Consider the following 18094-nt stretch of genomic DNA (forward strand, 5'->3'; position numbering starts at 1 on the left):
CTCATATTTGTTGTGTTGCCAAAGTATTTAATTTTGGCGCGACAAATCTTGCATATGACATGCCTTTTGTCCAGTTTGTTCCCCCCATCAACGTTGTAGAATCCAAAATAATTCCACACGTCTGCTTTTAAATTTTGGGGAGCAGGTTTGATCTCACGGAAAGGTGGGTTCGTTGGTTCAGCCATGCTTGTTGTTGTTTTGTATCTGGAGGCATGACTTGTGGGGAGGGGGGGTAGTGGTCCGTTCCCCATAGCGTCCAAGAGACCGTGCACCGCTGACTGTTTTAGTTCCGCTTTACCTGGCTGGCATAGTTTAATAATCGTAATTTGGATGTTTATGAATCGTTCTCAAATCTTCCACGGCCGAATCACGAATATCGGAAATTTGCACACCTCTAATTGTTACTTTTGCAAATAGCAAATACTAAGAGCAAAACAAATAAATTATGAATAAAAATCGAAAATATAATAAATAATACCTGTAATAACGTAACAAATCGGGCTCAATTGTGGCGGATGTATTTTTCGTTGTGTACCTAAACGCACCGGGTGGTTGACGACAGAGAGTGCAGTGAGATATTACTTTCTTTTTTAACTCCTGTTTTTCTGGTTTCAACTGCCGTGGAAATTTGGCGTGTTGTGTTGCACAAGTTCTGAAATAAATGATTTAAAAACCTGACGAAGCTGGCGATCTGTTTGGCAACTTATAAAGACTGGCGAACGGAGGTCGGAGGAGTATTGTCAAGCAGTTCACGGACGCGCACCCCACGCTCATATTTTTCCATCTTCATTTCAATGGTAAGCCTCACCCTTTTTCTTTTTTCACCACATGCGTTAACATTCTTGGAACCTGTGTTGATTTCTCTCACAAGAAAATCCGACGTGCGTCCGTCTTGCGGGAAAGCAATGAAATTGCAACGCTGTCATAAATCATTGTATTTCCAGCATTTCATCAGATGTAGTCAAATTTTACGTCGGCTGTCAAAAAGATTGTGTGTCGAAGCGATCGTATGTTGAGGTAGCACTGTACAAACTTGTTAATCATCTCTTAACTATCCAGGAAAGCAAAAAAGATAAACATTTGTCTTAAGACGACTCAAAATTGTCTGTCTGAATAAATTAAATACGACAAAAATACTTCTTAGTCAGGGAATGACAAAAGTAAATAAAAATGGAGCCTTCTTTCAGGTAAAACACTTTTTTTCCACAAGCACAACCAAACTCAACAAAATGAAAGCTCCTTTGGGCTGCATTAAGACCACATAAATAAAATAAGAATTAAAACTGGGGAGGAGAGGGTTTGTTTCACTACATTTCACTACATATCTTACAGTTTAATTAATAGTAGAAAACATACAGGAGGATATTTCTCTCAAAGCAGCTTCCACCTCGAGTTCGAGAAATATGCACCATAGACTTCATAATATATTGACATGACACTGGGCCCAGGGGCGATCCGTAGGGGGCGTATTTTCAAAAATTTCAAATTTGAATATTACCTTACCTTAGCCATATATGAATCTCCATGAGCAGCGGCATCAAAAAATTTAAAGTCACTCCCTTATAAAATACTGATTATTTTTATATAAGTAGAACAAAACTTAAAATGGCTATAAAATTCTCAGATTTTACACTAGATGCATACGAATCACCAAATGCAGAGATAATCCCCTATATGTTGGCTTTTATTGTCAAGAGCAATATTTAACATTGCAACATTTTGCCCAGTAGCAACTTTAAATCACTAAATTTTCACAACAGAAACTTAATACTTGAGGAAAACATGCAGAATCAATTATAAATAATGTATAAATAGATCATTGATAAATTCTATATACAATCACAACGTATTATAGAATAGAATAGAATAGAATAGAATAGAATAGCCCTTTATTGTCATTATACAGTTGTACAATGAAAATGCTTTATCTGCCCCTGAGACCCAACGAACAAACTGCTCTCACTAAATTGATGGAGTGCATATCCGATGTGAAGCAGTGGTACTGGCTAGCACAAAACTTTTTTCATCTTAACAAGAGCAAAGTTGAATATATTACTTTTGGCACACCTTCTATGATGATGTATGCCCTTGAGCCCAACTCTGGCGCTCTGGCTCCCAATTTTAAGACGCACGTTAAGAATCTCGGAGTGATATTCAATAGCAGGCTCAATTTTGAAAAACAGTTCTGTTGTAAGAGCAAGTTTTTTGCAGCTTCGTCTCTTGGCCAAAGTGAAGCCTTTTCTTAGTCGCCACGACCTCGAAAAACCAATTCACGCTTTTGTAAGCTCAAAGCTGGACTACTGCAATGCACTTTATGTTGTTCTTCCCAAGTCCTCAATTTCTCGTCTGCAACTTGTTCAAAATGCTGTTGTTGGATTTTTAACAGGTACACCTAGTCGTGAACATATTACCCCCTTGTTATCATCACTCCACTGGCTTCCAGTCCATTTTAGAATTGATTTCAAACTTTTGCTGTTTGTTTTTAATTCTATTAATGGCCAGGCTCCTTCTTATTTATCGGAAATTTTAACCCTCCGTACCTCGAGCAGGACTCTCCATTCTACCGGCCAGCTTCTTTTGCAAGTTCCAAGGTCAAAACTTAAACAGTGGGGAGACCGATCTTTTGCGGTTGCTGCCCCCAGGTTGTGGAATAGCCTTCCCCCTGAAATCCGCACCACTACGAATCTAGGTCTTTTTAAATCTTGGTTAAAGACGCACCTTTTTTCCCCCAGATTAGGTTAGCCTGGTTTTATTTCTTAAGGCTTTTTAATGTTTTCGGATTTTATCTGTTATTGTTTTATTTGCTGTCTGACTTGACTTGTCCCTGTTCCTCGCCGTCTCCTTTCTGCTCTCCTCGACTGTGCTCCTTTTTCTGCCGGCCGGCCACTCCAAGGCCTTGTTCTTCCTCGCTTCTGAAGTCATATCCTTGGAGAAGTTCGCACCAAAACAGTTGAAGAGGGACCGCCAGGAACTCCAGCAGGTACTCTTGTGCTTCCTGCACATCAGGGAGTCCCACAGCGACATTCCAAAGGACGCCATGCGGCCGCTTGAGGACCGCCTGGCCCATCTCCAACTCTTCCTTGTCCTCTGGAACATCTCCAGGATGGCGGCCCTGTGTGTCCCTGTGCTCCTCCTTGCACATGGTCATGGCGAGGAGCCTCATTCTGGAGACTGTGTTGGGGTTGACGACCGCCATGAGACGCTCTGCTTCTCGATCGAAGAGCGCACCAGTACCTTCTGGGTCAACTTGTAGCCTGCCTTGACAGACTTGTAGTTTTCCCTCCTGGCCAGCACCTTCCGGCTCGAGAATCGGGCCGTCCTCATCCTCTCAGGCTCCTAAAAAACAATGTTTCTTTTTGAAAGATAGGTGTTTTGATTAATCTTTTTTATAAAGTGAATAATGCTGGCCACTTACTTCAGCCCCAGGACACCTGGGCAGCACCATACAGCCGTTCTTGTGGAAGCTGCTGGAGATGTTCTTTCAAAGGTGCACGGGGTAGAAGTAGACGATGATCTGCTTGTTGCCGTCTGCTTAAGGGTTGGTGTAGGACCAGCTTGTGCCCTTAAGGACCAGAATTTGTGGAGACTGATCGGGGTCCCCAAGGTTGCCTGCTCCTTGACGGCTGCCTTGTGGGACAGGTCTTGCAGCCCACAACCCAACACTTCTTCCCCATGGTGTTTCACTGAAAGTTATTAGATTGAAATGTTACATAAAATTAAACACGAAACAATAACACAACAACAAAACAATTCTTTATAGATATGGACATAAAGCAGTCTTGATTCTTGGTTAAAAGCAAAAAAAAAAAAAAAAAAACTGTGCAGGTAGCATTTGTTTTGCGTAAATATTGCGAACTATGATCCTAGTCAGGAAAATTAGCCCACGGCATGTTTGCACAAAGAGCTTTTTCCGTTGAAAATTATGAATAAATGCTTAAATCGCTGAATTCGTTATAGATATGGATGCACAACATTCTTGAATCTTGGTTAAAAGCAAAAAAATAATAATAATAACTGTGCAGGTAGCATTTGTTTTGCGTAAATATTGCGAACAATGAGGCTAGTCAGTTCGGAAAATTAGCCCACACCATGTGTACGCAAAGAGCTCTTTCCGTTGAAAATTGTTGTGAATAACTCCTTAAATCACTAAATTCTTTATAGATATGGACGTAAAACAGTCTTGAATCTTGGTTAAAAGCAAAAAAAAAAAAAAAAAATACATGCAGATAGCATTTATTTTCCGTAAATATTGTGAACAATGAGGCTATTCAGTTATGAAAATTAGCCGCCTCCATGTGTAAACAAAGAAGAATATTCTTGTGAATAAATGCTTAAATCACTGAATTCTTTATAGATTTGGAAGTAAAATAATCTCGATTCTTTGTTTAAAGCAAAAAATCAGGCAGTTGGCAGTTGTTTTAAGTAAATACTGCGAAGTATAATGCCAATGCTGTAGCCCCAATTTTCTCCCATTCCTTTTTTTCACAACGTTTCAAAATGCACGCATGGTACGAAAAATATAATAATTACTTTGAATCCTCGAACAATTCACTTCTGAGACAATCCTTCCTGTTTGTATGTGGTACAGCTTTCGTACTTTTTCAAAAATCCAAGTTTAAATCCGGCTTGGGCTGCAGCGTGTGCTGTCTTCGACTATTACTAAATGAAGCCGAGAAAAACTTCTAATATCCCTCATCTTTGAAGGGGGCGGAGGAGACGTCATGTTGTATTTCTGTCGTGCTGTGAATGCGCGGTTGTGTGTGTTTGTGTGTGTGTGGGGGGGTGTCAAGTCATCAGCCAATCCAGGGTACCCGCGGGTTATTAAAAGTATTTAAAAAAATCATTGAATTTAGTTTTCCATTATTAAAGGTATTAAAAGCATTAAATTAGCTGTCGTAAGTCTGGAATTTTTTTCACCATGGTTTTAATTTTCAAGAACATCTCAGTGCAACCTAAATTATATCCGTGACAATTTTTTTTTTTAATCCATAACGAAGATGACGCGTAGAATTTTTACGATGCGCTGCACCTTGTGCGTGCGCGCCGTTAGCATCATTAGCATCAACATCACAACAGCAGGCAATCGCACAGTACTGTGTACTAACGCAAGGAACTGCTCAGATGCCTTAGTTGTTATGTTCGACGAAAGCCTCAACAAGACAACCACGTCCAAACAGTTGGACCAGCATGTGAGGGATTGGATCGGCGACCAAGTCGCATCCAGATACTTTGGGTCACAGTTTATGGGTCATGCGAAGGCAGTGGACCTGCTTAACATTTCAAAGTAAGTTGCCAATTTCTCCAATTAAAATGTGGTAGATGCAATTATGTATTCTGCACGGTTTGCCTTTCGAATGAATGTGAATTTCGCAGTTTTAACTCGAGTTAGCCATGTTCAATGGGGTATTGGCAGGTGCACTAGCCTTGGCATGGATAAACCGGAGTCGTAGATCCACCATCACCCTCAGATACACAACGGGGTTGACACTATTATTGGAACGAGTGCGGGGTAACGTACTAACGTTGATCTGAATAACATGGCATGGTGATAGGCAAATTATAATGTAGGTGATAGTAAAACACCTGGTATATTTAAATGTTTTTCTTGATTAAGTAAGAGGATATATTACAAGTAATGTCTTCAATAGCTAACAAAGGATTAACATGTGTTTTTTATACTTCTTGTAATGTGATTAGAAAAAAATTACCTAGGGAAATGGTCATGTGTAGCTTTTTTATCTTGTGGTAATTAATGGTAAACTACTGCCATTTAGTGGCAGTTTTTTTAAACTTTCACTGCCAATTGCAAGCACTTTACAGTTAAGGTGGCCAACTTGACAATCACCTACCTACCACCTTGACTAGGTCCTCCTAAAAGGGAAACCTGTTGTATTGAAAATGTAATTTCTGAAGTTGCTTTACAATAATAGTGTAAAATCCATTTTATCCTGGGAAAAAAAATTCTGAAAGACCTTATATTTAATTTACCCACAGTTTAGCAATGACCCGGAAACAGTAGTCACCTATGTTTGGCGGGGACTCAGAGTCCAAACGCCATGGACCGACCGTGCAAGCATCTGCACCATTTGCCCTCGGTGAACAAAGGTGTTTTAAAAGGTAACTATTGCACATTTTCTTTGGTAGGTGTCTTTCAAGTGTCATCAATAAATCTGGCATGTTGTGTTTGCACATTTTCTGTGCTGCTGTCGTGTCCGTGCGTGCTTAATTCAAGTAGTGTTCATTTGTCAGTTAGCTATTTTTAGTAGCCGCATTAGCGGCTACTAACACAACATGCCATATTGATTGATGACACCTGAAAATGTAGACGGCTACCAAAGAAAATGTGCAATAGTTACCTTTTAAAACACCTTTGTTCGCAGAGGGCAAAAGGTGCAGGTGCTTGCTCGGCCGGTCCCTCGGCGTTTGGAGTCCCCGCCAAACATTGGTGACTACAATTTCCGGGTCATTGCTAATCTGTGGGTACAGTTTAGTAAATTGTGGGTACAGATGAGTAAACTGTGGGTACAGTTTAGTAAACTGTGGGTACAGATAAGTAAACTGTGGGTACAGTTTAGTAAACTGTGGGTACAGATTAGTAATCTGTGGGTACAGATTAGTAATCTGTGGGTACAGATGAGTAAACTGTGGGTACAGTTTAGTAATCTGTGGGTACAGTTTAGTAATCTGTGGGTACAGTTTAGTAAACTGTACAGATTGCTAAACTGTGGGTACAGTTTAGTAAACTGTGGGTACAGATTAGTAATCTGTGGGTACAGATTAGTTATGATTTTTTTAGTTTTTCTACCCTGGCACCCGCGGGGCTCCGTAAACACACTTAGTAACTGAGGTTAAATTTGATGTTCAGTGCTTTATTTTTGAATATGATTCAATATTATCTAAATAATGGGTGCGAGAAAAGTATTAATTTTCAGTTGAAATGGCATTAAAAAAGGTTTTAAAAGTCTTGAATTTAGATTGATCAATCCTGGGGGACCCTGCAATCAAACGTGCGTTTGAGGGGAGAAAATGGACTGGCACATTCAGCAAATGAAAAGGGGTTAATGTAAATCTGAACTAGGGTTGGGCATCGAGCATTGAGCATCGATAGGACCCGGTTCTAACACTCCGGTCCTCCCGGAACCGTTAGAATTTTAAAATTTCGATTCCATGTTTTGATGCCCTGACCGCCGAACGGGAAAAAAAAGCTGCCGAAAACCACGAAGAAAAAGCCACAAGAAGCGCGTTTTAGTGCATTGCAACTTGATTACAATCATGGACACCGTGCGGCGGCGCTCAAAAGTTTGGCTTAACTTTACGGAAAAAAAAGACTAGTCAGCTCAGTGCAACATTTGCAACACAACTATATCATGCAAAGGTGGCTGCACGACCAATTATGCGCGACTGGCTTCATGGAATATAGTCTAAGTGCCAAGTGCAAAGCTAGCCGAGTGCTACGTAGTTTACACGCTGCGCCGTCAGAACCAGGTAAGTAAAACAATACATTACGTCTGTCTTCTGCTGTTCCCGCTATCCGACCCCGGATTAAACCGGAAATGTGAAGTAAGGTTGGCCAACCATGTTTTTGAATAATATCAATGGCTAAACAATTATAAGCATATTTTCGTGATTTTTTTTTAACACTGCCCTTCCAGATTCTTTAACCCATAGCAACGCCCTTGACAATGAAAATGCTTTTCTTCGGCAATCTTCGGAAATTACGTCACACTGAGAAGTGCGAGGGAAGTCCGCCATAGAACAGTATTGTTTGTTGCATTGCTTTTCGGTAAGATGCCACGGTGGTGTGTGGCGATGTTTTGTTCTCACTCAAACGAAAAGTTGTATGAGTGGCCAAAGGATAGCAGGGCACGTAAATGGTCATCTTTCGTTCGCACGAAGCGAATGAATTTCACGGCATCATCGAGTAGTGTTCTCTGCTGCAAACACTTCGAAGATGCCTGCTTCCTTAACCGGTCTGCTTATGATCAAGGATTTGCCAAAAAGTAAGTGTGATTTTTGGATAGATTACTGATGACCTTGTCAAAGCAGAGCTGCCAACTGTTGTGGAATGAACAGTATAAGCTAGCGACGTTAGCCGAAAGTTAACTCGTGGCAATCCCCGATCATAGTTGTTGTTGAGTTCGCTAGGTTAAGCGTGTTTAAATTGTGCTTTATCTACGATCTTGTCCGAAAGGGTTAATCCACTGTCAATTGGGAATGGGGTGTGGATGTGCATATAAGCGGGTCGGCGTCGCGGTAATTCACGGTCACGTTGCCGTAAGAGACACACACCACCGGTGAGTTTGTGCACATTTATTTATATTTGTATTATGTCATGCTTCAAGCACTGCATTGCATTTGTACGGCGTTTCTTTCATGGTGATAGCTTGATAGCCTTCTAGTTTGTGTTTTACGAGACCCGCTGACAGCTGTTCTCGGTGTGACGTATCACTTCCGGGTTTGGCCTCTTTCAGGCTCGAACTTCGGAAACGCGATTATTTTGTCAAATATGCAACATATAAATTATTTTTTCATGCTTTATTTGTTGGACAATGTTTAATTACTTTAATTGTGACCCTATTTGGCATGTTATGAAATTACTTCACATTTCTGCTTTAAGCAGTAGATGATGGATGGATGGAAAATAGTACGAGAATAAGTCGTAATATTATGTCGGGGTATCGTCGATATCATGTATGTAGAACTAGATGCAAAATGACAGACTTGGCGCCGTTACAACATATAAAGAGAAATAGATGCGAAATGACGACTCGCTGGCGTTAGTAAACCGCCGCCATCTTGAGCACTAGACGCCTCCGTTAAATTAAACAGTATTCAAAGACTGATATTTATATACAGGTTAAAAATAACCCTGTGAGAAATTAATATAATTTATAAATGTCATATTAATTGTATTAATAATAAATAATGATAATTTGAAATTAATCTAAATAATAATAAATTTTAAATTCATATCATCTTTTAAAAAATCGAGAAGTTAAGACATTTATTTAAACAATTTTTTTTTTTTAACCTGTCCTGTTCAGCTCTTTGACATGGAGAATGGAAGTCTAAGTGTCTGGTTGGTCTGAACAGTTTTAGTGTTTCACGTTGGGAGTATGACATACTCCCGTTGTGATCATTCAACATACCTCGTTTATTATGACAAAGCAGCGAACAGGAAGGGTTTATGGGAAACAGAAGACAAGAAACACAAGAGAAGAAAGAAAAGAAACAAACAAATACATTGAACATCTACACTAACTATTAATATGTTGGTGCTATCGTCAGCTAGTTGTATTTCCGGTTGACACCATGTGGGGTGGCCTGTTGACCAGGGAAAGAAGGGGGTGGGTGAGTCTATAAGCTAAGTGATTGAAAGGGAATGTACACAAATCAACTCTGTGATTTAGAAACCAGTAATCGTGTGAATCCCTTGTGAGTGTAAGCCCGTTGGCGACTGACCCTACGCTGCCCCATCGCCAATCACGGCACCGAGACACCCCCACCCAAGCGCTCCCAGTCACATCCAGCCGCACGCGAGCCCCACCAAGCACGCAACAGCCACGCAGACGAGCAGAGACGCCACGCGGGTTCCAACCCAGGGCCAAGCCCAACCCCAGGCTCAGGACTCGGAACTCGGAGAGTGCAAACGTAGAACGTGGACGAGCGTAGACGGCGCGCGGCCGTTGGCCGAAACCTAGACCGCGGCCCGCCTCCTCCTCGTGTCCTAGAAAATCCCGCGCCGCCGTTGGCCGAAACGTGGACCGCTGCCCGCCTCCTTTTTTCGGCCGCGGCCAATCGGCTCTCCTCGCCTACGACCGCGGACGCCCGTGATTGGCTCCGCGAACGCAGACCGCGGCGGCCCGCCTCCTCCTTACGACGCGCCTGCGGTTGGCCCAAAAGACGCAATCGGCGAAAAGACCCACGCGCTCAATCGACAAGCCGAAAAGGTAAATATTGTGTATGAAATTCGCCAAAAACGATGCAAACCGAGTGTTGTTTTTCAATTACCGATTCGAGCTAACGCTAGCTAGGCTAGCTGGTGTGTGTGTGTGGATAAGCCGTGTTGTGCGCGTTGCGCCGCGCTAATAATAATTAGCCATGTGCAGGCACGCACGTAAAGTTAACGTTCAATGACTCCGTGTGCTATACGTCTTGTATTACTTGTAACTAGTCACAAATTTAACCAATAACTCATTCATTTCACTTGTGTTCAATGCATTTTTTGTTGTGACGTGATCCTCCCTAGCATGATGCCCACACTGTAAATGCTCCCTATTTGGATTACAAAAAAAAAAAAAAAAAAAAAAAAAGAAATACTGTACTACATAGACGTCATCATTTTGTAAGTGGGCCAATTTTGCATTTTCCCCAATAACTTCGGTTTTATTTGGAATTTGGGAATTAGATGAACTCAAGACACCCCTCTCAACATTTTAGCATCTCTGAACATCAAGTCATTTTTCTTTTTCTAATTGCCAGCTAGGAATGGAGGCATCCTCTTCAAAATCAACAAAAACGCAATTTTATTATTACCATCATCTAGAATTTTTCCTCCGTGTCATGTCCTGCTTTTGTGTTGACACTTGCCTTTGTGTTTCTCAGTGTACATCAAAAGCGATGACCGGCCACCACGCTTTGCTGCCTAAACTGCACTTGAGAAGTACATGTACAAACAAGGTATTGTTCTGGATGCCTTTTAAACAAAAAAAAAAACATCTCCTTCATTTAAAAAATGAATTGAACTATATTATTACTTCTTGTCTGATTATTTTTTTTTATTTTATTTTTTATTTTATTTTTTTACACCTAACAGTTAGGAAAAACCGCCTTGCCGTCACCGCAGCTCCAACAGGCCAGCAGATCCCCGGCCAGCTCACGGTGACCTTTGGGAAATACAAAGGCAAGACCTTCATGTGGCTTACGGAGGAAGATGTCGGCTATGTCAAGTAGTGAGTATATATAAGAAATCGATAATAGGCAGTGGATTGTGTGTCTTTGTTACCCAAAATAAAAAAATCGGTTTAAAACAACTACTGCATGCTCTCTTAAAAAGTCTCCTCGATGGCCACAGGAGGAGAGGCGACGACAGAAGGGAAGGTGCGACACCAAAACTGGGGAGTGGAGGCTGAAGGAGCAGCTTCTACGCTACGTGGATATGTTCCCTCCGGTGTCATGCCACTTGGAGCAGAACATCGACCGGGCCATCTGCGGGCATGGCCGCTTCCGGTCCTTCACGTTCGAGGATATGTGGCAGTGTTATGACTTCTCCAAGCTCATCCGTAACGATCTCCAGGCCGAAAGCGCAGAAGAACGGAAGATGGCCCTGGAAGCCTTCTGGTTTGTGCGTCAGTGGCTACTGATGACGGAGTAGGACATCAATGTCACGTTAAGAGATTTCGATTGTACATCCTCACAAAGGAGGAGGAGGTTAGTAGGTCGATTAAAAAATAACATAATTTCCTTTGCCAGTGTTTTAATGCATTTCAGGGCTTACCCGTGATATTTATTTTTTGTTCTGTAGCGAGCTAAAGGCAAAGTTGCACCAGCTACGCCCCTCACGTCAGCTTGTGCATCAGCATTAGCAGCATTATCAACATGACCTGCTGTAGCAAATACACCATCATCAGCAGCAGCAGTAGCAGCAGCACAACAACAAGCACCACCACCACAAGGTGATGATGAAGACTGGCAATGTAAAATAGTACGCGCCTGGGCCGCTTTGTGGCCAATCCGCACAGGGTCACAAAAAATATTCCAAAAAAAAAAAAAAAAAAAAAAAAGGCCTACACGGTCAAGGCGTCCACGTCCAAAGGACTTTCTGGCAGGTCTTTTGAAAACTTTGTAAATTTTAAGGAGGCAGTCAATGACCTTATAAAATAAAATACATTGATATGTACTTCATGTCTCAGCTACTTCTTTTTACACACACAAATATGCAGTATGTTCGGCATAGCATATAGTCCTGTATATTGTGCACTTTCCCAATGAGTGCAGACAGAAAATTAAAAACCTAGTCCTTATTTCTCAACACTTCAATATCTGCAAAACACTTGCTTATCATTAAACTTATTTAAGACTCAATACAGGCTGCTTAACTTTTACTGTGTACTATAGCTCCTGTATTTAAATACAAGAAAAAAACTGGAATTTGAGTGTAATAACAAATACATTTAAAGCATACAGAGATTGGGAAAAGTCCTAATGCCCTTAATTGAAAGTGGGGAAAAAATAGGCCAAGACAACACAACAGCTAAAACACAGTAATGATGAAATCTATAATGCTGCGCTTCGGACCACGACGTCACTTGAAGGAAACAACGTCAAACTTTGGTCCCGCCCTCCCGCAGCCTCTGAACAGATGCTCAACCACCCTGCGGAATGGAAAGATGCCAAGACCACCCAGAGTTAACTTGTTACCTGTTGGGCAGAATGACCTCGTGAATGAAAATTTAAAACCTAGTGACTTACTTCTAATGGAATACTAGTTTCTTAACACTTGTATATCTGATTAACACTTGCATATTGCAGTTTGCTATTGGCGTAGTTCAGGAGTCAGCTATCATTTTATTTATTTCAACATCATCCTTCGTACACTGCTTAGTTTAAATTTATTTTTAGGTAGTAGTAGTGTATATTATTTATTTATGTATTGACATTAATTTATTGTGTGATGCACTGATAGGGTGTTGCTATTTTTAATGTCATTGTACTATTTGAATGACAAAGCCTATTCAATTCTAACATTCAAACAACCGTATTCAACCGCTACCACAGAAAAGACAACACACACAAATTGACATAAAATATGAATGAATCTGCTCATCTGTGAATACGTATTTTATATATTCTGCGGGGAAAAGTTCACCTAACAAAGGCATTTAGGATTCTTTTACATTGGCCAAAAACACACCTCCTTAAAATAAATTCCTATATTTAATATTTAAAAAGCTTTGAAATGTCATAAATATTCTTAATTCCAGAATAAATATGGTTCAAAACATTATTTGAAAGCAATTTTTTTTTTTAATTTACGTAAAAAACGAACAACTTTTTGATGTATGTGCTTAATAAGAACAAATGGCAATATTTACTGAAGTAAGTGGAATAATCTCACATTCATCTGTTAAATAGTCTTTAACGCGCAAAACAAGATGGAGAAAATGATTTGACTAGACTATGTGGGCCTAAAGTGCAGTAAGCAACCGGAATTAGTGCTCATTGTTTAAATACACTTTAAACTCATTCATAAACTGTTTTACAAAAAACTCACAGCCAGGAGGGGATGTTCAATTGGAGTGGGTTCGGTCACACACAGATTGCAGACCGGAAGGAGTACTGGCCAATCAGAGCAGGGTTGGGGTTCCACCCCACAGTCTGGACTGATGACCAATCAGAGAGGGCGTATTTAATTGTAGGGCAGAATTGATACAAATCAGTCAACGTTTCGCGATTTGAAGACAGAGGCCGCATCGCGCTCGACCTTTGACCCTTGACTCTAAAGTTTGGCCCCGGACCTCAACGTTGAGCGCAGGTGTCGCTAGAGTTCGATTGCACTTCACGTGGGAGGAGGCCCCAGGCTGGGTGGGGGTGGGGAGGGAGGTGTATAGCGCAGCCCGGCAAAGGAGCCATCACAATTTTGCAAATTAAAAAAAAAGATTTGGCCCGTGTGTTTGTGGTCTTGGCCTTGCAGATGTCAGCCATCCTCATCGTCCCGAGCAGCAGGAGTCTGCATGCATCAAGGAAGAGGAGGAGGAAGAGTTCATACATATTAAAGGTCAGCTTAAGCATTGTTTTTTCCTCATAAGTACAGAAATATTTTTCAGTATAATATAGTGTTTTTCATTCCTTTTATATCCTGGTCTTCCTCATTTAGTAGACGTGCAATGGATTCGTTAGCCGAAATAAAGTTGCATCAACTTTACTATTGTTTGCAAATTGAAAGATTTCCTTCTACGTAAATGATTTGCTTCGTTTGAAGTAATTACATTCTGTTTATATATGTGTGTATATGGCGGAAAAAACTCGCTTGAAGTTCCACTCTGAGACCCCCAATTTGGCCAATTTTCAAAAAAAAAATTTATGCATGTGTGATACATCATTGGAAAGCTAAAAATCTCAATTTTCTGGGGGAAGAAAAATTTTGAACAGGAGGGCATTTAAAAAAAAAATTTAAACAGCAAAACCCTAACTGGAGGTGAGAGCACGCGAGAGCATAATTAAAGACGCCATGATTTTCACGAGATATTATTGTGTACTTACCTTTTTTCGATCCAAAAACTCCATGTTGCATGTATCACCGAGTGTCAAGACACAGATGTGGATGGCCACAGCCAGATTTTGGGGGGGATTTTATGGGTGAAACATGGTAATATAACAAGGGTCGCGATGCAGAAATCGCAGACATCAAGGAGTGGTTGAGATGTTCTTTTTCATTTATTTCCCCTTTTAAATGTTTTTTTCCCCAATTTTTCTTTGTTTGGATCGATTATTTATCATCTAACACAGGGGTCCCCAAACTTTTTCCTGTGAGGGCCACATAACCCTTCTCTTCTCTGATGAGGGGCCGGGGTCAGTTTGTAACAGAAAAAGTGTGACGATTGCAGGAGTGCCTAAATGTAAAAATGTATTGTTTTTCAGAAAGCCACAATCAAATAACCCTTTCTGGATTCTTCACGGAACCAAAGTAAATAAAATAAAAATGATATAATATAATATAGTATAATATAATATAATATAATTAGGGCTGTCAAACGATTAACATTTTTAAGCGAGTTAATCACAGCTTAAAAATTAATCGTAATTAATCGCAATTCAAACATCTCTAAAATATGCCTTATTTTTCTGTAAATTATTGTTGGAATGGAAAGATAAGACACAAGACGGATATATACATTCAACATACTGTACATAAGTACTGTATTTGTTTATTATAACAATAAATCAACAAGATGGCATTAACATTAATATTCTGTCAAAGCAATCCCTGGATAGAAAGACTTGTAGTTCTTAAAAGATAGATTTTAGTACAAATTATAGAAATTTTATGTTAAAACCCCTCTTAATGTTTTCGTTTTAATAAAATTGGTAAAATTTTCAATCAAAAAAATTAACTAGTAGTTCACCATTGTTGATGTCAAGAATTACACAATGCTCATGGTGCATAAAATCAGTCGCACCCAAGCGCCAGCAGAGGGAGAAGTAGTAAGAAGTGGTAAGTAACAAGTGGACATGACACTGCTGTCATTTTAATCTGTTTGAGCGGGGCATATGCGTTAATTGCGTCAAATATTTTAACGTGATTAATGAAAAAAATTAATTACCGCCCGTTAACGCGATAACTTTGACAGCCCTTAATATGGTAAATGGTGTTATTTCAATAATATAATATAATCAGGGGTGCACATAATTTTTTTGCCCAGGTTCTCAGAGGAGGACCTGGAGATGCGACTTGGTCCTCATTGAGCTTGAGAGCCGACCCACCTGATGCGATAAATTTATGACAAGCTTTACTTAGAGCCAATTAACTTTGATTAATTATATTAACAGTTAATGCTTGATTAACATCAACTGGCACAACAAAATTGCCATTACTTTGAAGTGAAATGTAAAGAAATAAACATAAAAGCACCAATTCAAAATAAAGGGCATTATGCGGCTCCCACATTAACTCCAAGCCTTTTTAAAAGTGGGATGTCCTCCTCATAAGACCTCATTGAACGTGCATGTTTAGCTTTGTAAAATGCGAGCAAAAACACGTTTGTCAGTGCATGTCGCTGTTCATTACCTTTATTCCGCCCTATTCCGCCACATGTCCATAGGGCGAGTGGGGTCCTGTTTGACATCGATAGTTTGCTTAATTGCCACATGCTCTCTGTTTTTTTCGTGCTTTTCAAAGTTTGGATGGCTGAAATTCTTTGACCCTACATAAAATGCGTTGCTCTAATCGGCGACATTGGGATTCTCACGGCACATTTTGTACCGCATTTCCGTGCGAGCATCATTCGCTTCTAGCCATGGTACCTCCTGTAGCCACTTTTCAGCAAAAATCCTTTTTTTTCGGTAGCTCTGGTGACGTCTCTGTCGTCTGTCTGTCTTTTGACGGGGGTGGGGGAACACGGAAGTAATTACTCAGTGTGGCCTGCCTCATCGACATTTTGAGAAGTTATTTTCTCGTGTCCGCCGCAAATAGAGTGGTCAGCCATCGGTACGCAAAAGCGTATGGAAGCCGTTGAGGGCCAGCGCGTTTGTCTACGTCCAGTACGCATGTGCGGACCACTTATGTGCACCCCTGAATATAATATAATATAATATAATATCATGTAATATAATATAATAATACTGTATTAATTAAATAGATAATAACCAAATAACCATTGCTCAGTTCTTCACAGAAAAAAGCCAGGACATAAATAACTATTGGAAAAAAAAAAAAAAAATTTTTTTTTTTTTTTTTTAACAATTTTTTTTGTTTGTTTTGTTCAGGGGGCCGGACCAAATGTGGCTGCGGGCCGTATCCGGCCCGCGGGCCGTAGTTTGGGGACCCCTGATCTAACATCAGAGAAAATGCGACCGACACAAAATAAAAATACAATTAAGCGATAGTTATGAGGTAAATATCTGACTTTTTTACAGACACCATTTTTTTCATTGTGACGTAATTTGTTTAAAAGTTTAAAATATGCGAGTGAATAATTTTTTTAAGTCATTTTTTTATTAACAAAATATTAGCCATCAATTAATGATTCTAAGCTAAAAATGACACATTTTGAATAAGAAATATAATTCTTTTTATGGCTGGGTTGAAACAAAAGCGGTTGCGCGACGTCTGTAAACAGGGCTTTCCAGGGTAAAACAGACAAATGAAAAAAAGTTCGGGGGCTTAATGCGCCATGAATCTGCTAAGGCAGCATATAGACATTGTTCTATCAAACACAAGTTCTTTTGGTTTAAAATACAGCAGTTTATTTTAAAGAGGGGTGCAAAAAACTGCTTTTTCATTCTTGTCTGTGTTTTCCGCCATATATAGTACAGGCCAAAAGTTTGGGCACACCTTCTCATTCATGCGTTTTATTTATTTTCATGACAATATAAAGTAGAAGTGGGAGTCTTGGGGCACCTCACGATTCAATTGCGATTCAGAGCCTATGATTCTGTTATGTATGCACCCTCCGTCAGCAGGGTGGCGCACAGGTTAGTGCTCCTGCCTCAACGTGAGAAGATCCAATCATCACATATGACGGTGCTTTTAGCTGCTTTTAATGTTTCGTACACTAGTTACAAAAATCCTCTCGGGCTTATATGAACTACTATTTCAGTATCAAGTTAACAGTTCAAAACAGTAAATAAAAAAACTCAAGTCGTAGACTTCAAAATGTATTGACGGGACGCGGGGCCGAAAAATAGGGGGCCTGCATTGTTGGTGAGGCCGTAAAAGCCGACAGAGTGGAATCACAGACAAAGAGCTTTTTTAGTTGCAAGGTTTTGTGAATAAATGCTTAAATCCCCGAATTCTTTATAGATATTGATTTCAAACAGTCTCGATTCTTGGTTAAAAGCAAAAAAAACGTGCAGTTAGCATTTATTTTACGTAAATATGTAAAAGCACTATGCTAGTCTGTTAGTAAATGTATCTAGCAGCCACCTGAAGTAAACAGAGCTTTTCCAGTAAAAATTCTTGTGAATAAATGCTTATATCCCCGAAATCTTTATAGATATGAACGTAAAACAGTCTTGATTCCTGTGTAATGTAATAGTTTGTAAATAATGAGCTGTATATATTTATTTAGACGTCATGTTAAATTATTCAAATTATAAATTGGAATGTGTCTTTTAATCTTAAAAAATCTAATTTGCAAGGCGTGCCAGCTTTTATTTTGTTTTCTTTTATATGTTGGTTTTGGTGTTATACTTATATAGCGCTTTTCCACCGTTCAAGGTAGGGGAAACCTGCGCATATTTTTATTTTTATTTTTATTCGCCCTTTTTGTATTCTTTATTTTTTATTTTATTTTTTTTTATGAATACTTTTTAAAACCAGGCGAATCACCCACCGCACTGAATCCAAGACTCGCCAATGACGCGGTGGTGGTCC

The 18094-nt window shown here is 39.9% G+C and overlaps 1 protein-coding gene and 1 long non-coding RNA gene across 5 annotated transcripts in view; both read left to right on the top strand.

Moving 5' to 3' along the window:
• Window positions 1–18094, top strand: part of LOC130916460 (zinc finger protein 227-like) — a 38821-nt gene that overhangs the window by 16650 nt on the left and 4077 nt on the right. The window contains exon 2 of the mRNA XM_057837204.1: window positions 13694–13777. Within this exon, the coding sequence (XP_057693187.1) occupies window positions 13694–13777 (84 nt within the window). The remainder of the gene's footprint in view (window positions 1–13693; window positions 13778–18094) is intronic.
• Window positions 6497–13570, top strand: LOC130916461 (uncharacterized). Of its 4 annotated transcripts, none has more exons than XR_009063287.1 (4): window positions 6497–10680; window positions 10817–10952; window positions 11057–11430; window positions 11525–13570. It is a non-coding gene; the product is annotated as an uncharacterized LOC130916461 (long non-coding RNA). The 4 variants fall into 4 exon arrangements; XR_009063286.1 differs by having other exon boundaries at window positions 11075–11430; XR_009063288.1 differs by having other exon boundaries at window positions 6497–9950; window positions 10606–10680; window positions 10817–11430.

This window comes from Corythoichthys intestinalis, chromosome 5, assembly GCF_030265065.1.
Source record: "Corythoichthys intestinalis isolate RoL2023-P3 chromosome 5, ASM3026506v1, whole genome shotgun sequence".
In the NCBI taxonomy this organism is placed as follows: domain Eukaryota; kingdom Metazoa; phylum Chordata; class Actinopteri; order Syngnathiformes; family Syngnathidae; genus Corythoichthys; species Corythoichthys intestinalis.